Source organism: Felis catus, chromosome A3 (assembly GCF_018350175.1).
Source record: "Felis catus isolate Fca126 chromosome A3, F.catus_Fca126_mat1.0, whole genome shotgun sequence".
NCBI lineage: Eukaryota > Metazoa > Chordata > Mammalia > Carnivora > Felidae > Felis > Felis catus.
Genome location: NC_058370.1, coordinates 16462975 through 16488971, shown reverse-complemented (window position 1 = coordinate 16488971; position 25997 = coordinate 16462975). Strand labels below are relative to the sequence as shown.

The 25997-nt window shown below is 49.8% G+C and overlaps 1 protein-coding gene across 1 annotated transcript in view; it reads right to left on the bottom strand.

Annotated features, from left to right (window-relative positions):
* The window catches only part of JPH2 (junctophilin 2), a 72524-nt gene that overhangs the window by 6603 nt on the left and 39924 nt on the right, over positions 1-25997 (bottom strand). The window contains exons 3-4 of the mRNA XM_023251216.2: positions 2931-3049; positions 366-1045 (exon numbers count right to left, since the gene is read on the bottom strand). Coding sequence (XP_023106984.2) covers positions 366-1045; positions 2931-3049 — 799 coding nt within the window. The remainder of the gene's footprint in view (positions 1-365; positions 1046-2930; positions 3050-25997) is intronic.

Below are 25997 nucleotides of genomic sequence, written 5' to 3'. Positions count from 1 at the left end.
GCTGCTGGTGCTCAGCTCAGATAGCCCTGGTCCCGCAGATGCACTCACTCCCTGCCCATCCCCAGCTGCCTAGGGCTCCCAGCACCCCCTTCCCCAAAGCACTGCCTCTGACCAGAGGGACCAGAGGGAAAGGCCTGTCCCCTGCCCCAAGGTGCGGGACTCTGCAGTGAAAGTTACCTTCCCCATGCCCCCAGGGATCAGGCTACACTTGACTAAGCCCACATCCCTGCTGGGGATTTCCCTGACCTATTCTGTGCGCTCACCCTTCCCATCCCCAAATCATCCTCACTGGAATCCCTCCTGGAGCCCAGCCACCCTGGGGGACCCCACGTGGGACACCTCCTTCTGCCACAAGCTTCACTCACCTCCTCCACCTCCACCTCGGCCTCCGCTGCCTGCGCCGCCTCCTTCCGAGCCTTCTTCTTGGCCCCCGCCTTGGTCAGCCCTCGGGCCTCGGTCTTGCGGGCCTTGGCCTTGGGCTCGGCTTTGGGGACGATGGGCTTGGGCTCCAGCTTGGCGGGGGAGTTGGGCGCGGGCTCGGGGGCCCGCACTGGGGCAGCGGCCGGCGACGGCGGCGCGGAGTCGGGCCCGGAGGCCTCGGGCTCAGGCTCGTCCTCGAAGGGCGGCGGCGCGGGCGGCGCGGTGCGCACGGCGTAGCTGTGGTAGCCCCGGTACAGCGCCACCTCGGGCTCGCGCGACGGCGCGGGCGGCGGCTGCAGCGCCTCGATGGCCATGTGATCGGTGGCCGGCCGCGCGGGGCTGCGGCGGCCCGCGCCCTCGGCGCCCGGCTCCCCGTTCCAGGCGCCCGGGCTCGCCGTGCGGTCCTTGGTGGCCCCCGGTCGGGGCCGCTTGGGCTGCGGGGGCGTCCCGGCCGGCGACGGGGGGCCGCCCTCGGGCCCGGGGGGCTCGTGCTCGTGCAGCTGCGGGCTCTCGCGGGTCCGCTGCTGGGGGCCCGCGGCCCCTGGGCCCCGCTCCGGGGGCTCGAGCAGGCTCTCCGAGTTCTCCAGGATCTCCTGCAGCAGCCGACGCTTCTGATACTCCGGACCTGCCGGGAACAACCGGCGAGGCTGGCCTCGAACCCCGGTCCCAATAATGATGACCCTGGGCAAGCCATTTAACCCCAGCCTCCTTTATTTACTCAGCCAGCAGCTTCCTACCACCTGGCCTGTGCCCAGCAGTGTGCCAAGCAATTTCCAAACAGTAGCTTGTTGAGGTGTTTTAACAACGCTATGAGCTCTGGGCTATTAGCCTCATTTTTACAGATGAAAGAAAGGGAGGCTCGGAGAGGTGGCATCGCTTGCCCCAAGTCACCAGGCTGACAAAGGGCAGAGGCAGGCCCAGACCCAGTCCGAATGGCTCCAGAGTTTATGTTCTTAACTGTGGCACTGGTTTCTTTCCACTCCCTTATCTGAAAAATGGCCTAATCATACCTATTTCACAAATACTAATGCAAGTATTAAGTACTTGTAGTTATTAAGTTGTAGTACTTGTAGTTATTAAGTACTTGTAGTACAAATACTAATGCAAGCATTAATTGAAAAATGCATGTAAAATGCAAAGCTCAGGACCTGGCACAGGTGAAATTGGGGCTGGGAGGTGTCGTTCTTCCTGGGACCAGCAGGGGGAGCGCTGTGACGGGAGGCAACTTACAAGTCTGGGCTCCAAGGTCCCCCAGCCAGTCCCCAGTGGTCTCCTTGCTACAGCCAGAATAACATTCAGAAAATACAAGTTTAATCGTGCCACTTGCCATAAAGCCCTTCAAGGCAGAGAACGGTCGCCCACCCCCCGGGCTCCCACTGCTCTGCCCAGGCGCCAAGTCTGTATCTGAGTCAGGGGCTGCAGAATCCTTACTCCGCAGCCGCATTTCCCACCACCTCTGCTGCTTGTTTTACCATCCAGCTTCCTCGCCTGCCACTCCTTTCCGTTTCTGTGCCTTTGCGCCCACAGTCCCTTCCTCTTGATGTGCCGGTCCCACACAGCACTACGTGGTGCAGTGATTCTCAACGAGTGGTTCCAAACCAGCAGCACTGGCACTTCCCAATCCTTGTTAGAAAATCACATTCATGGGCTCTATTCCAGACCTACCGAATCAAAACCTCGGGGTGGGCCCAGTGTTCTGTGACGTTTGAGACCCACTGATCCGAGGGCAGCCTTCTCTAACACCGCCCTGCCTGGAGATGTAACTCCCTGGGTTATGTGCTCCCTATGAGCTCCCAGAGCCCCCGTTCCAACCACACAGAACGTACTCTGTGTGGAATTTAATCGTGAAAGGGAGACGACAGCCAACACCAACAGTTATTGAGAGCTTGCATGGACTAGGCCGTGTGCTCTTCACCTGACGTGCATTTAATCTGCTGCCCAAAAAGTATTATTCTTACTCCCATTTTACAGATCAGAAAACAGGTTTACAGAGGTGAAGGAATTGAACAAGGTCTCTGAGCTGGTTAGCGGTGGAGTCAGGACGTGAATACATGCCTCACGCCCTGATATGCTGTCTTCAGGATTCAATGCTCCTCTAGATTCTGGATCCCGGCTTTGTACCCCAGAGCCCAGCACAGTGCCTGACACATGGGCAGCACTCGATTAAACTGAAAGTGATGTGCAAGAGTGGGAGGGTTTAACGCCTCCTCCTCCACAGAGACCTCTCCCTTCACCTCGCTTCATCAGCTCAACTGCCCTGCCTGCAGCAGAGAGAGGAGGCAGCCAGGAGTGGGGCCAATGTGCAGCTGGGAGCCTCGACCCACCACGACCTCAGCATGGGTCGTCACTCTATCCCATGCTTTCACAATCCCCTGTTCTTGGACTCACAGACATTTGTGAACCCACCTGGGTATCTCAGCTTTCCAGCAAACAAACAAAAAGAAAAATGGTCCAACCCTGGGGGCCTCCCCTCACCCTGTCCTGCCCATCGCCTCCCTGGGTGGCCCTACCTGGCTGGTAGAAGTCTGGAGCCAGCTCCCTGGCCAAAGTGCGGGCAATGCTGGACTCCTGGTTGGCAGCCACGGCGGCCTGTTCCGCTGCCTCAGCTTTGGCCTTGGCGTGGCTTGTCCTACGGAGACAACATGGTAGAGACTCAGAATCCCTCCAGAAAACCAGGCCTCTGCCCACAAAAGTTAGGCTGGCCAGAGCATTCATTCACTCGGGCTGTCAATGAATATGTATCGAACCCTGTGGCCCAGACTGCTGTGCACTCCCTAGACCATTCCCTCTTCTTTCTGAGCACACAGATAGGCCACATGTCTCTTGCGATCAGTGTGGTCAGGCAACTGAGTTCTGGCCAACGCACTGTGGGAAGACATGACATATGCTGTTTCCAGGCTGGGCCCATGAAAACTTCTTCTGCAATCTACATCCTCTCCTTTTGCCCTGGTGCTGGTTGGATGGAGGAAAAGCCAACACTCCAGAACAGGGAACTTAACTTCTTTTGGGTCCCAGACCCCTTTGGCATCTGGTGATACTTATGGACTCCTCCTCAGAATAATGTTTTAAAATGCATAAAATACATAGGATTACAAAGGGACGCAATTATACTGACACACTGTTACCGAAATACTTAAAGGAACAAACTTGCAATATAATGTCTGGGTCCTTCCTCATTAACATATTGAACAAAATATCTAGCAAGTGTATTAACTACACTCATTTTAAAGTATAGATTAGCATAAAGGGTATTTCAAAGATATCTGCAGTAGGAGCACTGGCTCAGTCAGTGGAGCGTGTGACTCTTGATCTCTGGGTTGTGAGTTCAAGCCCCACACTGGGAGCAGAAATTACTTAAAAAAAATAAAATCCCGTTTTAAAAGAAGATATCTGCAACAATAATAATGTAATGTGAAAGTATATGTGATTTATACCAGTGACAAAGTCACATATATTTCTTCATTTTTTATTTTTATTTTTGAGACAGAGAGAGTGCAAGAGGAGGAGGGGCAGAGAGAGAGGGAGACACAGAATCGGAAGGAGGCTCCAGGCTCTGAGCTGTCAGCACAGAGCCCAACACGGAACTCACACTCATGGACCATGAGATCATGATCTAAGCCAAAGTCGGATGCTTAACTGACTAAGCCACCCAGGTGCCCCAAGTCACAGATATTTCTAGTACTACTATGGTTTTTTGCCTACCTCCATAATTTGAAGCAAATGCTAAATTTCAGTTAGAAGTTAGTAAAAATAAGATAATTTTCCTCTCTGTTGTAGAAACTTTTGGCGTTCTGCCCAGATCTCTTCGCTGGGCAAAGGCACCCACCCCTAGCTCCTGTATAGGCTGCTAATGGCTCATTACTGTCCTAGAAAATTGCACCCAGCAGAAGCCACATTGCTCTGGAGGTCAAATCGCCACCCACTCCAACCAAGCGGCTCACAACTAATGACTGATGACACCCACCAGGCCCCTCTTGACCCAGGAGGAACCAACTCTGTGGTAGCCACAGAACACTCCCCCACACCCTGCCGTGGGGTCAGGCTGAGGCGGGACTGCAGGTAAGATTACATCCTTGTTGGGTTCCCTACCCTACTCTGTTTCTGTCACCCTCCCCTCTCCTGAAAGCATCCCCTCAAAAAATCATCTGCTCATGGGGCACCTGGGTGACTCAGTTGGTTAAGCATCCAACTCTTGATCTCGGTTCAGATCATATCTCACAGTTCTTGAGATGGAGCCCCATGTCGGGCTCGGTGCTGACAGCACAGAGCGTGCTTGGGATTCTCTTTTTCCCTCTCCCTGTGCCCCTCCCCGGCTCGCGTATGCACACACGCTCTCTCTCTCAAAATAAATAAACACTTAAAAAAAATAATCTGCTCAAGAATCCCCACCTCAGATTCTGCTTCTAGGGAATCTCACCTGAGACAGCATCCAGGTTCACAGACTCCCTGAATTCCATCCACAGAACCCACTGTGAACCCCATGTTAAGAGACACAGTGGAAGGAACCGAGGTCCAGAGATGATTATAGGTAATGCGAAGTTCCCTTCCCACAGTCCCACACTGGAATGTGGAACATTTAGCCATTACATTTAAACATTCAGTGTGGAACATTTAAAGAAGCCTTAGATGTTTATTGTGTTAACACCTGAGATCTGGGAGATGTTCCTTTCAGCTGTTAGTCTAGGCAGAAGCACCTACTAAAATAACAACTCCATTGTGGGCCAGACACAGTTCTGAAGGAATTATCAAGATTATCTTCTGTCATCATCATGATGCCTTAGGGAGCTGGTGCTGTTATTATTTTCCCTATTTTACAGAAAAGAAAACTGAGGCACAGACAGGTTAAATAATTTGCCCTGGGTCTCAGGGTCCTTAAGTGCAGGAGCTAGGAATTTGAACCCAGGCAATAAGGCCCAGCGCTCGTGCTCGAGCACTACTCTGGAACACGTGCCACCCCGGGGCACTGAGGACAGAGACCTGAGGATAAGACCAGCCCTGTCCCTGCCCTCACAGCCAAGTGAGGCAGGAAGGAGGTAAACAAAACAACAAAACGTATTTAATACAATGCAGTTAAATAAAAAGAACTTAACTGCTGTTGTGAGAAGTGCCACGAAGGAAGTGCCATGAAAATACAGAAAAGGTACAGCACATATACTAAAAAAAAAAAAAAAAAAAAAAAAAAAATTCTAGAGCAGGAAGACAAATGGATCGGTGACAGATGTGGGACCAGGGAAAGTTTCTTTGAGAATGTGACATTTACTGAGATGAAGAAAAACATAAATTAGACCCATAACAGGAGAGGTGGGCACAACAAGGCAGAAAGAAGAAAGAGCATGTGCAAAGGCCCTGAGAAAGAGGAAGAGCTCAGTGCTTTGGAGAACTAAACAAATGAGTGTCCACATCTGCTGATGAGACACACCTCAGGGAGCTGATGTGTGTCTTTGCATCTCAATCTCCAGTATACAGAATTGGGCCTGGAATAAGGGAGGACAGGCCCTTTACCTACGTTATCCCCTTCAATCCTCAAAATGTCTGGGAGGTAGTTTTTACTGTTTGCACTTTACACATGGGGAAACTGAGGCTCAAAGAGGTATCTTCTCAAGGATGCAAAATAATAGTTAATACTTACAAAGCATTTACCACATGCCACGGGCTTTATAGAAACCAACTCATTTGATCCCCCAATAACACTGGGTAGCAGATATTAATACCACCACCCCTCTTTACTGAGGAGAAATCCAGGGCACAAGGCTTTAAGGAACTAAGGCAAACTTCTACAGCCAGGAAGTGACAGAGCAAGATTTCGAACCGAGACATTCTGGGATCCAGGGTCTGTGCCTTTAACTGCAGGCTGTCCGCTCACCCAGTAGGGAACAGTGGAGTTCAAACCCAGAACCCTGTGATTTCCAAGCCCTGCCCTTGCCACCTTGCCACAATAGCGTTTATACTGACAGGGGCGCCTGGGTGGCTCGGTCGGTTAAGCGTCCGACTTTGGCTCAGGTCATGATCTCGCAGTTTGTGAGCTCAAGCCCTGCATCGGGCTCTGTGCTGACAGCTCAGAGCCTGGAACCTGCTTCAGATTCTGTGTCTCCCTTTCTCTCTGCCCTTCCCCTGCTCACGCTCTGTCTCTGTCTCACAATAATAAATAAACATTTTTAAAAAAAAAAAAAAAAATCTTTACTGACAAAAGAATACCTAAATATGGGATGTCTGGCTGACTTGGTCAGTAGAGCCTATGACCCTTGATCTCGGGGTTGCGAGTTCGAGCCTCACATTGGGCATAGAGTTTACTTTAAAGAAAATGAACACTTAAATGAACTCACACATGTGCACAGGTATGCGTGGAGGGGCAGCACAGGGAACGGTCAAGAGCACAGCTTTGGATTCCAGTTCGGATGCTGCCAAGGCTGGGGCTGAAACTTAGGAGGATGCCAAAAACTCAGCAAGCAAGAGAAGACAATGTTTTAAAGCAATATTTTAAAAGTCAAAAATAATGCCAAAAAATCCTTGATGAACAAGTTGTGAACAAAATTTAGATAAAGACTGGATCAGACCCTGCACTTTGCACGACCTTGATCACTTCACCCTAGTCCTGATCCCACCGTGACTCTAGGACCTTGGGTGAGTTGCTCTGCCTCTCTGTGCCTCAGTTTCTTCATTTGTACAATGGAGATAATAATTTCCCCCTCTTGGAGTTGCTGTGAAAACTCATGATTTAAGAGGCAACATATGAAAGGGTTTAGGCCACGATGTGACTGAGTGGAGGTGGCAGTAATGGTGGTGATGGTGGTGGTGGAGGTGATGGTGGAGGAGGAGGTGATGAAGGAGAAGAAGGAGGGAGATGAGGTTTATGACATCAAAACTGAGTGTGGTACATGCATATCCCAGGTTCATATTTGCCTGCGCACGAATGCATGTGACTCAAACTCCTAAACTTTCCAGAAACACTTCCCTGGCAACCTGAAACCCCAGGTCGGGGGAGGAGGGGAAGTGCTGGGCAAACCTTCAAACAGAGAAAATGTCCTTTTTTGGTAACGCAAGCTGGATGGTGCTTGCTTGTTTCCTTGGTGCCCTGGGAAGCTGTGCTGCAGGACTCCTCCTAAGGCCAGACAGGCAGCCTGCACTGAGAGCCCCAGGAGATCTGGGGAGATCAACCGTGGACACCCCCCAGAGCAGCCAGACAGGGGTTGAGAAAGGGGCGGCCACACGGCCCAAGGCAGTGAGGGCTGCTGTGTTCACAGGAAGCTCGCTGCTCTTTCCCATGTCCATCAGTCTGGCCGGCTGACCCCCTTGGTCTCTGGTCTCAGGAATGGCTGCCACCCTTCAAGCCAGGCACTCCCGTGTTCTCCCACGCCCTCCTCCTCGGCTCCTTGCGGCAGCCACGGCCATCACTCACCAAGTCCCCTCTCCTAGTCCTGCGAAAGCTCCAGCATCCACAGCCTCTCCCTCCTTGCGTCACTGCTCCTCAAAGCCCCCGTGTGCTCCCTACAACTGATCACAGTGGCATCGTGGGCTGGCTTAATCCAGACGTCCAGAGGCCTCAACTCTTGCTTAAAATCTTTGCAAGGCTTCCTACCACGCTCAAAATAAAGCCCAAGGCACTTAGCACAGCCTTCCAGCCTCTCCAGATCCTCCGCTGAGGCCGTCCTGATGAGCGTATCACCAGCTGCCGTCTCAGCGCAGCCCTGGCAGCTCACAGGGTGAGGGCGGGGAGCCTGCTGTTGCCCAGAGGCTCTTGTAGGTCAGGGCCACTCACAGTGTGGCCCATCACCCTCCTGGCCCCTCATCACCTGGGAGCTCATCAGAAATGCAGGTTTGCGGGCTCCATCCCAGACCTACTGAGTCAGAACTTCAGGGTGAGGAGCCCAGGAACCCGTGTTTTAGAAGTGCTCCAGAGGCTTCCACTGCTCACTGAAGTCTAAGAAGCATGTGCTGGCAGACAGACGGAGAAACCAGCTCTATGCTGGGCAGCTCCCAGCCTGCTCAACTCTCCGGGAGCCTTGCTTGAGTGCTTCTCCTTAAGCACCAGGATCCCTTCTCTGGGTTCAGGTCCTGCTAAGGAAATGCTGGACCTGTTTCTTCTCCTGTGACCACTCACTGTGTCTGGGCTGAGACCACTAGGGGAGGGTCTCCAAGGATGGCTCTGACCTACGGGAAAGGGAACCAGCAGAAACTGGGGCAGGGGGAGGGGCAGGGATCAGTCACTCTTCTTGATTTCATTGGGATTATCTTTCGTCAGCGGGGTTAAAAATAAGGCTGGTGGTTCTGGGACAGGGGCAGGGCGATAACCCAACAGAGTGCTTCTGAGAGCATCCCCTGCACCCCAGCTCCTTCTCCTCACTCCTAGCTCCCTAACTGCTGGCTACAAGTCAGCTTTGCTGCCCGGTCGTCTCCACCAGGCATCGATGGCTTCATGGACCAAGGGGGATACCTGCTGGAATTATCCCCAACTCTGTGCCTTTGTTCAGGCTGTTCCCCCACCTGGAAGGCTCCTTCCCCTCTGTCCACCCTCCCAGTCTTAAAGGGCCAGCTCAAAACCCACTTCTATATATTGATTCATTCACTTAATATAACTTTCTGGAGTGCCTACTGAGTCCTAGGAGCCATTCTGGGTACTGTGGATCTAAGAGCAAACCAAGCATCTAAAAACCCCTTGCAGAGCTCACGCTCTAGTGCAGGGGGGTCGGCAAACTGCAGCAGCGGGCCAGCCAGTGCTGCCCGTGAACAGAGACTGGTTTGTATATTTTTGAATGGTTGAAAAAACAAAACAAAACAAGAGTGATATTTTCTGACACATGAAAATTACATGAAATTCAGAGTTCAGTGTCCATATAATGTTTTATTGGAACCCAGCCACACCCATGTGTTGACACATTGTCTAGAGTTAAGCAGTTGCCACAGAGACCGTGTGACCTGCAAGGCCAAAACTATTTACCATCTGCTCTTTTACAGAAAAGGTTTACTGACCCCTGTTTTAATGCATTCACTCAACAACTGTCTCTTCTACGACTACTTGTAACACTATTAACATCTGTTATTTGTTGACTCCCTTGTGCCCAGCTCTGTGCTATGGTTGCTTTACACAAATGACCTCAGAGAGGTGGAGTCACTTTCTCAAGGTCACACAGCTAGAAAGTCAATCAGCCCGAGCTCTTACCCATTACACCAAGCTTCCCCCCACCCCCCCCCCCCGCCACTTGCCAGTAACTCTGGGCCAGGTCCTCCATGTGCTGGGCCCAGAGATGGGGATCAATAGGACCCAGCAGCCACCTGAGCCTAACGCAGCCATGCCAAGCCAACCACACAACAGCCCTGCAAACCAATGGATGAAGAGAGATGCAGAGCAAAGCCTCTAAACTGCTGGGGAGAGCCGCTAAGAAGAGAGAAACTCCAGCTAGGTAGCTTGGGTGAGGGGTCCTAGCACTGCCCCCTTGCAACCAATCTTTGGCAAGTCTGAGCTCCCTGAACCCCGGTCTCCTCATCTGTAAAATGGTGATAATAACAGCAACTACCAGGCAGAAATGATATAAGAAGTAAATGAACGGACAGTCATCTGGCCCTTAGAGCAGTGACCCGGACGCAGGAAGTCCATACAGTGCTTGTTAATAAAATAAATAAGCATACTTTTTTGGAGAAGCCTAAAAATCCTGGATGTACCACGTGCCGCTGAGTTGTTTAAAAAAAAAAAATTAAAACTTTTTTCGTTTTTAAAATGAAAAAAAAAAAACTTCAGAACAAAAAACCTCTGGTATGCCTGCAGGACAGAGGCAGATAATGAGTCTCCAGCTCAAACCTCTGCCAGCCTCTCTGGAGGCCACAGAGGTGGCCGGCAGGGACAATGCTGCCAAGTGTCTTCCTGTGGCGGGGGATGCTTCAGATGCCACTGCCCTGCCCTCTCCCAAAATAGCCCCTCGCCCACAGCTCTGGCTGGCCGTGGCCACTTCCTCCAGAACAATCATGGTCAGAGTAATCACAGAGAGGAACCACAGCTGGGGTGTCCAAACACCGTCCAGAGAGCTGCCTGGAAGGAAGCCCCCAAGGATGTAGGCAGGGGCAGGGTAAGCGAGTCTTGACAGAGGAGGGAACTTCCTCCCCTCTCCACCCCAGCCCCAGGGCTTCATTTGGCAAATGGGGCGAAGTCCCTCCGGGAAGCCCCCCTCACCAGAGGGGTTAAGGGCAGAAGCTCCAGTCTAAATAATAACACCATCACACTAGAGGTATCTGACCTTTGGTCACCGGTCTCAGTTTCCTCAACTGTGAAATGGGGATAACAATACTTCACAAAATTACTGAGAGTCTGAAATGAGCATAGACGGAGCATTTAACAAACACTAGCTTTCATTATCATGGTTTTTGTAACTGTTATTATAACAATGCTTCCCAGCATTTCTCTTCCAGAATTCTATGGACTGCCAATAAATTGGGATGTAAATATGCATTCTTGTGGAAGGATATGTCCTCCGAACACTGTTCCAAGATTCACCCATTCTGTACCTGTGTCCATACTTTAATCCTTTCTTCTTTTTAATTTTATTTTTATTTTGAGAGAGAGAGAGCATATGTGAGTGGTGCAGGGACAAACACACACACACACACATACAGAGAGAGAGAGAGAGAGAGAGAGAGAGAGAGAGAGAGAGAATCCCAAGCAGGCTCCACACTTAGCACAGAGCCCAACACAGGGCTTGATCCCACAACCCTGGAATCATGACTTGAGCCGCAATCAAGAGTTGGACGCTCAACTGACTGAGCCACCCAGGCGCCCCCATACTTCAATCCTTTCTACCAACAAATGTTATTTTACCGTGTGCAACAACTGTATTGAGTTTACCTGTTCTTTAGCTGATGGACATTCGGGTTGTTTCTGCTTCTGCCTGCTGTGAATAATACCGGTATGGACATTGGTGTACCAGTTTTTGTGTGTCTGTAGGTTTTCATGTGTCATGGGTGCCCACCGAGGAGCAGAGTTTCTGGGTCATGTGTTAAGTCCATGTTCCGGCTGAGGAACCGTCAGGCTGGTTCCACAGTGGCTGCACCATTTTACATCCTCCCCGGAACATAGGAGGGCTCCCATTTCTCCACATCTTCGCTAACACTTGTTATTATACCCATCTTTTAAATTTTATTCATACTCGTGGTTTGTGAGGTGGTGGTGACAGTGGTGATGGTGGTGGAGGCATCATTAGCCATTGGGGAAATGTCCACCTGCATTTTCCTGATGGCTAATGATGTTGAGCATCTACTCACAGGCTTCGCGGCCATTTGTGGATCTTCTCAGGAGAAACGTCTCTTCGGACCCTTTGTCTTTTTTAAATTGGGTTTTTGTCTATTTTATTATTGAGTAGTTAAAGTTCCTTATATAGTCTAGATATAGTCCCTTATCAGATATGGTGCTAGTCATGTATTGCAAATATTTTTCCGACCTGCGGCTCGTCTTTCCACTTTCTTGATATCATCCTCTGCAGCATAAAGGTCTTTAAGTTTAATGCAGTCCAGTGTATCTGTTTTGTTTTTGTTTTTTCTTTTGTTGCGTGTGCTTTTGGTGTCAGATCCAAGAAGGCTTTGTCTAACTTATGGTCACAAAGGCTTACTCCTGTACTTTCTTCTAAGAGTTTCCCAGTTTTCGTGCTGATGTACAGATCTATACATACGCATTGCTTCTAATAAGAAAAATGGGAAATGACCTAAGGGTTCATGCCGCCTGTTGAGTTAGGTACTACCACCATTGTACAAATGAGAAAACGGAGTCACAGAGAGCCTAACTCCCTTGCTCATTGCTATTAAAATGAGTGCTGAGCCAGAAGGAAAGGAAATCAAGTCTGGTAGGAGAGACAGACAAGACTGAAAAGTCCTGATAGCAGAGCAAACAGAAGTCAACAGAGTAGGAGAAAGCCCATCCACCGTGTTAACGTGTTCATAATTTGTCTTTTGTTACTTTTATATTATATAAAAAAAATAAAAGGTACAGGGGTGCCTGGGTGGCTCAGGCAGTTAAGCCTCCGACTTCGGCTCAGGTCATAATCTCATGGTCCGTGAGTTCGAGCCTCGCGTTGGACTCTGTGCTGACATCTCAGAGCCTGGAGCCTGTTTCAGATTCTGTGTGTCCCTCTCTCTCTGCCCCTCCCTTGCTCACGCTCTCTCTCTCTCTTTCTCAAATAAAGATTTAAAAAAAATTTTAAAGGGTATAAAACGACATGACTTCATTGTAGAAAAGTTCTGAAAATCGGCAGGTTTCCTTTTTTAAAAGAAAAAAATGCCATCAACATTTTGGTATTTTGAGGTGGGTAGGAGCACAGTTGTAGGACTGTGGATGACTTACTAAATTTTCTGTGCTTTGGTTTTTCCATCCGTAAAATGGGGCCGTGAATAGCCCTCACTTCATTGGGTTGTTGGGATTATAGAGTGAATTAATGTAACAAAGCATTTTGAAGCGGAGGCTCTATGCAAGAGTTTGAAACTTTTCCATAAAGTGATTTTGTTCCAGGTGAAGTGGGCAGCTACACCTGCCACCTCCTCAGGGCCCCAGAGAATACCCCTGCCTTGGAAACCCAGCCTGGAATCCCCAGGCCGTGGACGTGAGGTCTTGCAGATCACGTTATGTTTTTTTTTTTTTTAATTTATTTATTTTGTGAGAAAGAAAGATAGCACAAGCCGGGGAGGGGCAGAGCGAGAGAGAATCCCAACCAGGTTCCTCCACACATCAGGGCGGAGCCCGATGGAGGCTGGAACCCACGAGCTGTGAGATCATGACCTGAGCAGAAACCGAGATGCTCGACCCACGGAGCCACCCAGGGCCCCCCAGATCACGTTTTATAGCGACCCTTCTCCCCTGCTGAAAGAAGGCCTCCTCTGTCCGCATGCCAGCAGGTGTGTGTGACCCCCGCCCCCAGCCTAGAAGGCAGAGGCAAAGTAGTAAGAGTTGCTGTTTACTGAGTGCTATGTGCCAGACATTTGACCTATGTGGTCAGCTGAATAATGGCCCAAGGAAATCCCCGTCCTAATCCCTGGAACCTGTGAATGTGACCTTATATGGCAAAAGGAGCTTTGCAGATGTGATTAAGGATCTTGAGATGTGGGGATTATCCTGGATTATCCAGGGAGGCCCTAAAGGTGATCACGAGTGTCCTTATAAGAGGAGGCAGAGGGAGGTGGGATGGCAGGAGAGAAGGCGAGGTGATGACAGCAGCAGAGACTGGACATGAAAAAAAAAAGAGAGAGGTGCCTGGGTGGCTCAGCCAGTTAAGCGTCTGAGTCTTGATTTTGGCTCAGGTCATGATCTCCCGGTTCACGGGTTCGAGCCCCATTCCTTCTCTCCCTCTCTCTGCCCCTTCTGCTCTCTCTCTCTCTCTCTCAAAATAAATAAATAACCTTAAAAAAAAAAAAAGCAGAGACTGGAGCGGTGTGATGTGAAAATGGAGGGGCCATGAGGTGAGGAATGGGGCAGCCACTGGAAGCTGAAAAGCCAAGGAATTGGATTCTCCCCTGGAGCCTCGAGAAGGAATTAGCTGTGCTGACCTTGGCTGTAGTGTGGTGAGACGGATTTCAGACTTCGACCTCCAGAAGTGTAAATGAATAAATCTGTGTTGTTTTAAGGCCCCAAATCTGTGGAAATCTGTTATGGCAGGAACAGGAAACTAAAACAACTTGTGTGATCTCCTGTCATCCTCAAAGACAACTCACTTTGGTGGGGGGGGGGGGGGGGGCAGGCGGGGAAGAAACGCAGGCTCAAGAAGTCATTTGCCTGAGGCTCGTAGCTCGAAGTGCCAGGGCCAGCTGGAACTGTGTCCAGGGCCGTCTGGCACCAGAGCCTTTGCTGGCCCACGTGTCCGCTGTGCTGCCTCCGTTCAAGCCCACGTTCCAGGAGGGCACAGCGGCCACCACCACCCAGCCTCTTCCCCAGGGGCAGTGTGAGGCCCCGAGTCCCTGTGCCCCTCCGAGAGGGCCCAGGGCCAGCAGTTACTGGCGGTGAGAACCCTACTTCCCCAGAGAAAGGCTAGTCCATCGGGGCCTGGGGACTGCTGGCTCATTATGTATGGCTGAGGTGTGGCTGCACTTTGGTAACTAGTGAAATGACAGGGAGGGGACCTGGGTCTTGCACCCCTCCCCCAGATAAGACTGGGTCCTGCAGTCCAATCTGGAACCTGGCTGCCCGCAGGGTGGCCTCTTCTGCATGGCTGGCAGATAGACCTTTGGAGCAGCACAGAGAAACTTCCTTTTTAAAACGTTTATACCAGGTTTGAAAGCCATTTTATAAATTATAAAAGCAGTAATATTAAAGCTGCCGCACCATGAATCCACTGAGCAACCTGTGCACAACCCAGCTTTTAACAGGGCCGTGAACACAGTAATGATTCGGTTTTGGGGCACAGCGCTTGAGAGTGTGGAACCTGCAATCACACTGCCTGGGATTGAACCTGACTCACACACGAGGCTGTGTGGCCTGGAAAAATTGCTTAACTTCTCTGTGCATCCGTCTCTTCTTCAGAACAATGAGTGTGGCAGGCAGATTTCTCAGAGGGCCCCTGGCACTCACACCCTTGTCTAGTCCCCTCCCCTCGTGCATGGGCTGGACTTAGGCTCCTAAATAAAAAAAACTTGGGAAAGGTGACTCGTTTCTAGAAGACAGTGACTTCTCTCTTGCTAGCAGCTTCTCTTGCTGGCATTGACGGGGACATCCAGTGGCAAGGAACTGAGGGCGGCCTCTGGCCAACAGGAGTGAGAAACTGAGGCCTACAGTCCAAAGGCCCACGGGAATATTCAGTTAAGCGTCCAACTTCGGCTCAGGTCATGATCTCGCGGTTCGTGAGTTTGAGCCCTGCAGTCGGGCTCTGTGCGGACAGCTTACAGCCTGGAGCCTGCTTTGGATTCTGTGTCTCCCTCTCTCTGCCCCTCCCCCGCTCGCTCTCTCTCTCTCTCAAAAATAAATAAAAACATTTAAAAAGTTAAAAAAAAAGACTATGTCTATCATGATATTGTGATTTACAAGAAATACAGCTGACCCTTGAACAAGGCAGGGGTTAGGTGCATCAACCCCCATACAGTAAAAAATCCAAGTATCACTTCTGACTCCCCACAAACTCAACTACTAATAGCCTATATTGATCAGAAGCTTTACTGACAATATAAGCAGTTGATTAGCACATATTTTGTATGTTATTTGTACTATATACTGTATTCTTTCAATCAACTAATCTAGAGAAAAGGAAATGTTATTGAAAACCATAAAGAAGAGAAAATACATTCCCACTACTGTACTTTATCTCTTGAAAAAAACCCGTGTATCAGGGGACCCGTGCAGGTCAAACACCTGTTATTTAAGGGTCAACTTGAGGGTCACTCAGATGACCAAAATATATTTCTCATATATATTTGATCTTCATTCATGGTTCCTGTCTCATGGTTTCCAAAACTCTTGGAATTTCCTGAGTGATAAGAGCAATGGGAGAACCTTTTGTTACAATATTCAGTCTCTTGTCTCCAGTTCCTGAAATCACTTCAGAGTCATAAAAATGAAACAGGTGTCTTGATATTCATAACAAGCCCCTTCCCACCACACCTGCGTTTATGATAAGAAGGTGACTTTTGGAAAGCACCTAATGATGGAGGCTGGTTACCAGGGGCACCAACCAAGAATGGAGGGTTGGAACTCTCAGTCCCACCCAGTGATTTCAGGGGAAGGAAGAGGGGCTGGAGGCTGAACCAATCACCAATGGCCAATGATTTAATCAATTGTGCCTATGTAATGAAGCCTCCATAGAAACCTAAAAGGATGGTGTTCAGAGAGTTTCTGGGTTGGTGAATATGTGAAGGTACAGGAAGAGTGGCACAGTTAGGGCACAGAAGCCCTGCACAGCTCTTAGAAACTGGTAATCTAGAAATAAATTGTTTCTCTGAGTTCTGCAAGCCGCTCTAGCAAATTAATTGAACTCAAAGAAGGGGTCATTGGAACCTCCTACCTACAGCTGGTCAGTCAGGAGCCCAGTGACACCCTGGAGTTGCAAATGGCATGGGGGGATATGCCATCTCGGAGGACTGAACCCTTGACTTGTAGGCTCTGATGCTTTCTCCCGGTAGATAATGTCAGAATTGAGCTGAATTCCCAGAGCCCCAGCTAGTGTCGGTGAACTGCTTGGTGCCGTCGGGGGGAACCACACCCCCCACCACCACATGTTGAAACTGGGTGCTAAGACCCCTTACTACCTCCTAGGGTTGCTACGAAAATTAGAATTAATATACACAGCAGTGGCTCGCACAGAGGGTGTACTAAAGGAGTGCACTACTACAGATTTTACACTTAATTTTCTATGTTTCTGTATATTCGTATTTAGCTTTCAAACTGCTCAGCTTTTTCCTTTAGAAATTTGGCATCTACCTCTTTTCAGTGCCAGTGACTCCTCTTCTGGGAATCTGGCCAACAGATACGCTGGAAATGACATATTGCAAAGGCATTTATGGCAACATGGTTTGTAACAGCAAAGGACTGGAAACAAACCCAAAGCTAGCAGTAGGGACCTGGTTAACTACGATCTGGTACGGCCACCTGAAGGACTTTACGCAGCCAGGACTAAGAATGAGATAGATCTTTAAAACAGAGTGAATCCTGACAGGTCAAGTTATGGAGCAAGGTGTAAATTAACATATATTGTATGCAACGCTTGTGTAAACAAACAAGTGAGTTTGCTCTTCTATATGTGGAATATTTCTGGAAGGATAGATAACAAATCCATCATAAAGGCTGCTTACTGGGATGGGAACTAGATGGCTGGGGGTGGGGGGAGGTGGAAGGGAGGAAGATACACATGCGTGAGCGCACACACACACACACACACACACACACTCATTTGAGCTGGGGACTTTCCTTTTGCCTCATCTCCTCCCCCCTCAGCTCACACATCATTCTCCACCCTGCTCCGCACCCTGGGTGACCCTCCTCCAGGGTCTGCATTCACAGCGCCCTTGCTCTCTGGCTTCCAGCTGGGTTTAGCTGATGGGGGGCACCAGCCGAGGGTTAGAGGAGGGAGAGGGAGCGGCTCCCTGTTCCTCTTCAGGGGGGGTTCTCTCCTCCACAGCTCGCACCCATCGGCTCTAATGTAACACCATTTCCTCCCCTGGCTCTGTCAGACCCAGGGAACTAATGGCTTCCCATCATTGCTGGTCCCGGGTACCTCAATATCCTGGTTAACTTCCTGCCTACCTGGTATAAACATCCAGTTATAAGACGAATAAGTTCTGGGGACCCGATATAGAGCATGGTGATTATAGTTAGCAGTAGCGTATTATATGCTTGAGAGTTGCTAAGGGAGTAGGTCTTAAATATTATGTGACACAATGGAGGTGTTAGCTAATGCTAGGGTGGTAATCATTTTGCAATATATAAGTGAGGCAAATCAACACCTTGTATACAGTGTTATATGTCAATTATAGCTCAATAAAGGTGGGGGGAAATCCAGTAGCTTCATGAAACTGTCTGCAGCTGAACTCTTTGCAAATATCCCTTCCTGCCAGGACTCTGACTGATACAGCCCTTTTAGATCTTTTGAATGTGCATATAATATTCCTATTGCAAGATAAATAGATAGATAAATAAAATTTAAAAAACCTAACATCTATGACTGCTAGGATTTTTAAATGATCTAATTTATTCCTGAAAACAACCCTAAGGGATAGTATAATTATGTCCACTAAATAGACAGAGAGAGCCACATAGCCAGGAAGCGCTCTAGACCCCAGGTTGGCCTGACTCCCAAGCCTGTGTCAGCCAGTGTAGGATGGCCCCGTCTCACCTGCTTACCCAGCAGGAAGAGGACAAGGACTGGGCTAAGATCCAAGTTTCCCGATCTGGTCCTGCTCTATCCGAGGTTCTACAATGTTTTCTTAGAACTGGAACTCGACTAAGGTGTATACAGCAGAGGGATATTAAAAATATTGAGCAAGTGCTATGGGGGGTGGGCACCAACCAATGAGAGTGGTGTGCCAGGTGGTTAACCATTTAGTTGCTGGGTCTGGGGAAGTCAATATCCTGGGCAAGAGGCCAGGTGTACAGGACAGTAATGGGAGGTGGAGAGCACTTAGGGGGCTCAGGGGAGCTGATGGCTGCAAATTGACACAAATCAGAATATTACAAAATGTTAACAACAGGTGTGATGCTACAGGAGTGTTCAGCTGGATGCTAACCCTGGATGTAAGTTTTCCTTCTTATGCCCCATCTGGTTCAGGAAGCGTTCCCCAGAGTCTACCCCCAGTAAACATGATCTTGACCCTCTGCTGAAGCCCCCTCAGTGCCTTTCCCAGAGCCTGGAGGATGATGTAGAAATGCATCATTATGCTATGCACATGATTTCATGACCTAGCCCCTGCCAACCTCTCTGGTCTTCATTTAAACCAGCCCTCCAGACAGCCAGAAATTTCCAGGTCCCCACATGTGCTCTACTATTTTCACTTCTGGGGATTTTACACAGGCTGCTCCCATTCCTGGGAACACCTGTTCCCTCCTTCATCTTGTCATCTGGCAAACTCCTATTCATCCTTCGGAACGCTCTCTCAGGAAAGCTTACTCTGACTGCCAGCTCTCTGTTCTTGCAGCCCCTGCACTTAGCTGCAAGGTCACTTTCTCTTCCTCCACTTGGTCTGTGAGCCCCCAAAAGGGGCAGGAGCCTCACTGCTGTGTTTCTACCAAAGCGGTGGCAGGTACGTAAGAGGTGCTCAGTAAATATTTGTTAGGTAAATGTGTTATATGCATTACACATTGGACTGTGAGACTCACACATCTCTTCGCATTTAATAACACAGTTATAAGATGGAGTAACGGAGACCCAGAGAGACCTGTGTGATCATTATTTTTTAAATGTTTATTTATTTTGAGAGAGAGAATGTTTATTTATTTAGGGGAGGGGCAGAGAAAGGGAGAGAGAAAAATCCCAAGCAGGCTCCATTGTCAGCACAGAGTCTGCTGCGGGGCTCAAACCCACAAAACGCAAGACCATGACCTGAGCCAAAATCAAGGACGCTTAGTTGACTGAGCCACCCAGGTGCCCCTGATCATTTTCAATATTTGAAAATTAATCATGCTGATGGTTAGCTCCGATACAGACATGTTAGAAGGGTCACTTACTATGTGACAGGCTCCGGTCTAGGTGCTTAGACACATTACATCACTAAACACAAACAACTGGATGGGAAATACGATTATCACCCTCGGTGTGCAGATGAGAAAGCAGGACTCTGGGCAATTTCAGTAACTGGCTCGGGGCACACGGCCAGCCAGGGATGGGCATCCTGACAGTCTGTCTCCAGAACCTGTGTTTCTCCGACACTCCACTCTGCTGCTGTTCCACAGTGTGGCCACAGGCTCCTTGAGGGACGGTAGCAGGCCCTGCTTCTGGGCACCAGCCCAGACCTGGGTACACAGTAGGTGCTCGTGGAAACCTCAGGCAATCGAGCTGACATAAGAGCATGATTGCACACCAGATTGCACACCAGGGTAAAACCCACACCCCTTCCAGTCTCTTGCTCTGGGAATCTGAAAGGCTTCAGATAGGCTAGGAATGGATCTCTCTACAGGGCCATGATTGTCACTGTGCTCCAGGAGGGGACAGAACCTGCTGGGAGATGGCCCCATCTTTTGTCCACTCTGCTGCCTGGGTCGCATCCAGTGAGAAGGATGCTGAATCCTGAGAGCCATCACCACATTACTAACAGACAACACATGTTAAGCCCCTACTGTGTGCTGAGCACGATGCTAAATGCGTTACTCCATTGAAGCCTCACGATATTCTCCAAGGTAGATATCACTATCGATTCCCATTTCACTGGTGAGAAAACTCAGGGTGATGAGGTTATGTAATGGATCCAACCCCCACAGCCAATAAAGGGGGAAAGCCAGGAATTCCAGTGTGGCTACCGCCAATATAAGAAGGTGGGAACATTAGTTAGTGTTGGGATCAGAGACCTTGGCTTCAAACCCCAGCACCCCCTGTTCCAAGTTTCATGACCTTTGCCAAATCACAAAACCTCTGTAAATCTCAGCCTTACCACCTGTAAAACGGGTTGATAATTAGCCACCACTAGAATTACTGTGAGGATCAAGTGAACTGTGGCATGTGAAGTGTATATTCACTCCATCGTGGCAAGTATTTACTAAGCCCCAACTGTGTGCCAGGTCCTGGGGTAGATCTGGGAGTATAGCCATGAGTAGGAGACATTGCCCCCCTGGAGCTTACAGACTGGCTTCACTCAGTGCTCTGTGCACCATAGGTCCCCAGAATGGTAGCTGCTATTTTTTTTTTTTTTTTTTTAAATTTTTTTTTTTTTAACATTTATTTATTCTTGAGACAGAGAGAGACAGAGCATGAATGGGGGAGGGGCAGAGAGAGAAGGAGACACAGAATCGGAAGCAGGCTCCAGGCTCCGAGCCATCAGCCCAGAGCCTGACGCGGGGCTCGAACTCACAGACCGCGAGATCGTGACCTGGCTGAAGTCGGACGCTTAACCGACTGCGCCACCCAGGCGCCCCGGTAGCTGCTATTTTTGTAATTATTACTTAGAGAGTGATTTTTCTCCCCAAGGGTTGAACTTTCCATTGGGATTGCTGGTCCAAGAGCCCACTGATCTGGTTCCAGGAGTGCTCTGCACGCCCCACGCCCCCACCCCCGCCGCCCCCCAACCTGCCTGGTGAGCCAGCCAGTCATGGCATCCCACAGGCCAGAGTCAGCAGACATCTCCTGCCCAAATAAGGACAAGGCGCCCAGGAGAGCTTTCTGTGAGCCTGAGGAATGTGACAGCTGAGGCCTCCCTGCCCAGCACCCTCCCCCACCTCCGGCCCCTCCCCAGGTGGGGCTTGGGCTCTGGCATTCCAGCTTTTTCCAGAGCAGTCCTGAATGTCCCCAACACCCCCCTCATCCTACTCCAGGCTGCTGTGAAAACTGATAAGGAGCCTTGGGAAGGAATTCCAGGCAGCGACAACTGTTCCTGGGGGCTGGCATCTCTGTCACCGCACGGATGGGGAGGAAAAAACCACAGAGAGGGGCCAAACCCAGCCCCCGTCCTACAGAATCGCATCCCTTGGTTCAAAAAGCATTTCCAGAGATTTTATTTGGCGCAGGCGCTGTGCCAGACTCCAGAGGAGAATCTGGCTCCATTGCTGTCCTGCTGTCACAAAACTGTGTCACAGCAGAGTCCTGACTAGGATAAGTATGTGGGGTGGAGGAGGGGGAACACATCTGGGCTTGAGCACAGGATCAACAAAGACCTCTTAGAAAATTTGAGCTCACTAGCCACACTTTGGGTGAGCATGAGCCCCACCTCTCTCTCTCTCTCTCTGCCTTCAAGGGATTCTCTCTCTCTCTCTCTCTCCCCCTCTCTCTCTGCTCCTTGATCACTTGCATCCTCTCTCTCTCTCTCTCTCTCTCTCTCTCTCAAAAAAGAAAAGAAAAGAAAAAAGAGAAAAGGAAAGGAAAGGAAAGTTAAAGGAAAGGAAAAAAGAAAAAAGAAAAGAAAGGAAAAGAGAAGAGAAGAGAAGAAAAAAGAAAAGAAAAGTTCATGCTCAGATAGTGGTTGAGCGAGAACACTCTGGCCCCAGATGATCTGGGTTCAAAACCTAGCTCTGCTTCTTCCAAGCTGTGTGACCTGAGCAAGTTACTTTTATCACTCTGTCCCTCGGTTTCCCCTTCTTTGAAAGGGGCGAATAACAGAACCAACCTCATAGGGCTCGGAGGGTCACATGCACTGGAATGTGCAATGTGCTTAGAGCAGTCAGAGGCTTTGTTTAGGGTGACTGGAGAGCTTAGCCAAACCAGGGAAGCTGAGGGTGAAGGGGAGGCTGCTAATAATTACACCTAGCATGAGTCAGGACCGTCCCGGGCACCTGAAGCCGTGTGGTAATCTCAGCCTTGACCACACTAAGGTGCCAACTGAGGCTGGAGACAGGAGACTGTGCCTGTCACTCTGTAAGCCCTGCAGCACTGGGCAGACCCAGCACATGGAAGGTGTACATAAGGGCTGTTGAGCTTTTGTCTAACAGATCTGATATTCAGACTGTTCGGGAAGAATAGATAACCCACACAAGGAAGACCTGAAGACATTTAAAGCTGCAACTTTGCTCAGAGTCCAAGGGAAAAGTCAAGGATTTCCGTGCGTTAATAGAGATGTTTATTAGACTCTTCATGTGGGGTCCATGCCTGGGCCCTGAGGTGGCGGGATGAAGGGGGAGGAGAAAGAGGTGTCTCAAGGGAGTAAAGAAGCAAAGGATTCCATTCCTAGTGGCCAACCACGGTTGGCCGGATAACAAGGAAGGATTTGGAGACAAGGCCAGAGACACAGAAAAGACGCCATCGGGGAGGAGTCAGGTTGCAGGTGGCCTGAAGGATATGTTCACAGGAAGGGATCCAATGTGGAGAGGGCATGCCAGGGAGGGCACGCGGGTCTGCCTGGGCAAAGGCAGAGAGGTGGGCAGGAAAGGGCCCTGTGGGTAGGGAAGGGCATGTGATGGCTAAGAACCAGGTCCTGGGACCAGATGCCGGGGTCTAAATCCTATCCTCGTCCTCCATGCCCTGACTGACTTCCGGCTCCTCACATGACTCTACATCACTTCACTTCCTGTAGCAGGAAAATGGAGCCCTGCGAGGTTTCTGGAAGCTGAATGCGACAGTGCCTGTGAAAGCCCACTCAGTTTGTGGCATGTTGCAAACATAGGATGTAAGCTCTGCGAGGAAGGAATTTTTATGTTTAGTTCATTGCAGAATCCCTGGCACCTAGAACAGAGTCAGGCCCAGAATAGGTGCTGAATAGAACTTGGTTGAATGAAGACACATTACCATCATCATTACTGTGCAGTGATAGGCCTGCTTGGCTGGAACAGAGGATGGAAACAGAGGGGGAGGGATCCGCCTGAGCTCACACGGCCAACAAGTCACAGAGCATAACGGCCCCCCTCACTGGGCTCCTCAGCCCCACCTTGTTCCATTCCTCTTCCTGCCCACCCTCGGTAAGTATCTCCTGGGTGCCTTCTATGTGCGTGCGGGCATCCAACAGTGCAACGGGGACACAAAGGGCACCGTCCTGGCCATAAGAAGCTGACAGACACATAGAGCAGATCGACAGGAAAACAATCCAGTTTGGATAATGTTCAGGCTCCTGGAGCTGATGGAGGAATTGAGCCCTGGGCGAGCCACATACGGGAACTGCTCGTCCAAGCTCGTGCTCAAGACAGCCCATCTTGTCACCTGTCTTCCCAACTCTGCACTTCAGGAGCGTGAAATGGGCCACGGTGGCAGTATTTACACCACGGAGATCGGCGGCCTCCAGGAAACAGACTCCCACCTCCCCTCACCACCCGCCCCTCCAAGAGCTACTTCCTGAGCACACGACTCCTCGGAACAGACATGAACTATAAAACAGTTAACTGTCTCCGCACTTTCAGACCCTTGTGTTCCTCCTCCTCCCGGGACAGTTCCCACGACTTTGAGAAACAGGTTCCCAGCTTTCTAGCCAGAGCTCTTGAGGTTTGCCATCTCTGACTATAGATCCCCTATCTATCACAGGACAATTCGGGGAGTGGCATCGGTGCATAAAAGAAAACCTACAATCGGCTTTAGGAAGGAGGTGGGAGAGTGGCTGGGGCTGTGGTCATGCTCTCCACACCCCTGTAAGCTGGTCAGTCAGAGAAGACAGGGAAGAAGTGAGGAAAGGCTGTTCTAAATAGAGGGAACTGTGAAAGCCAAGGCACATGAGGTGTTAAAGCTAAGAGACACACAGGGTGGCCTGGGTGGCTCAGTCCGTTAAGCATCTGACTCTTGATTTAGGCTCAGGCAATGGTCTCACGCTTTGTGAGATTGACCCCTGCATCGGGCTCTGTGCTGACAGTGCAGAACCTGCTTGGTATTCTCTCTCTCCCCATCTCTCTGCCCTCCCCACCCCAGTAAATAAATAAACTAAACACATACACACACACACACACACACACACACACACACACAATTTAAGAAACCGAGAAAAGTTCAGCCTGATAATGTCAATGTCATGAGTGAATGAAAACATAGGACAGAGGCAGATGATAAAGGACCTTGAGTGCCATGTTCGCTAGGCTGAGACCAGTTTGCAGTTCATCGAGCCGGTTTCCTCTTCTTCCTGGGCACACGCTTAGGCTGTTCCCCAGCCTCCCTTGCAGAAGGTGTGGTCCTGTGACTGGATTCTGGCCAATGGAATGTGAGAGGACATGACAAGCTCTGCTTCCTGGCCTGGCCAATAAAAACCATCCACTTGCATCCTTCCGGGTGTTCTCCCTTTTCACTGGCTTGATGCAGAAGAGAAGGTCAACCCTGGAAGCCAAGTGTAGAAGATGGCGGGGCCACAGATGGAAGGAGTCCGGGCACCTGAATCAATTGAAAGAGCGCTGCCCACCAATGAGTGCACCAGTTTGGGATTTTATACGAGCAGGAAACAAATTTGGGCTTGATCTGTTCACCTGTGTGCGTGTTTGCATCCTACAAACGAATGAAGAGATGGCAGGAGATGAGGCTGGTCCTGTGCTCCTCCTATCCACTCTGCGTGGCTCCTCTTCCAGTGCTCTCCCAGCAAGACTCAGCTGTGAGGTAAACCATTTGCCACAGGAGGACAGAGCAAGAGGAAGCCATGTGCTCTCTGCACAAGATTCAGGAAGGTACCTGTTCGTCTGAACGCCCATCCTTTCATAAGAGCCCCTCAGGCTCACTGAGAAGTCAGTCACTGACAAGCATTGAGTGCCTACTGTGTGCAAGCCTGTCTAAGCTCGGGCGCCTCTCACCCAGAATTCCACAGAGTCTGGTCCCTGGACCACAGGCCCTTCAAGATCGACTTTCCCTCTCTCTTTCTCTCTGAGGATCCGGGAGGAGGGAGAGGAGAAATCTGTCTCTTCAGGCCGATGTCTATAAAGTGTGGAATGCTTACCACGGGTAGGACCAAAAATGATAGGTGGTACCAGGACATTCATCAGGTAATACCGTTCTTTAACATTCAAATTTCAGGGGCACCTGGGTGGCTCAGTCAGTTGAGCGTCCAACTTCAGCTCAGGTCATGATCTCATGGTTCACGAGTTTGAGCCCTGTATTGGGCTCTGTGCTGACAGCTCAGAACCTGGAGCCTGCGTTCAATTGTGTGTCTTCAGCCCCTTCCCTGCTTGCGCTCTCTCTCTCTTTCTCAAAAATAAAAAAATAAAATTCAAATTCAAATGTCCTGATTTCATCAATGAGAAAGACTCCTTTGATGCTTATATGTCTTTAATGAGTCTCTTACCTTTCATTTTTTAGCAGAGAGAGTGCACTGTAGCAAGCAGCCTTGATCTGAGCTTTCAGTGAGCAACAGTCAGAGGGATGGTTTAATGATGCTTTGCTCCACTGTATTTCTCTCTTCTTGTGTGTGTGCACGCGCCTTTTTTTTTCTTTTTCTTTTTTTGCTAAGTTTTTATCTAACACTGGATTTCTATTTATGGTGATGTAAAAAGTTCTTTTATAAAAATAAATGTAGGTTTAAGAAAGTTAAAAACATTTTTAAAATAGCAAGGAAATAATAACCAGATGGCACGTGGTTACGGCACGGCTTAGGAA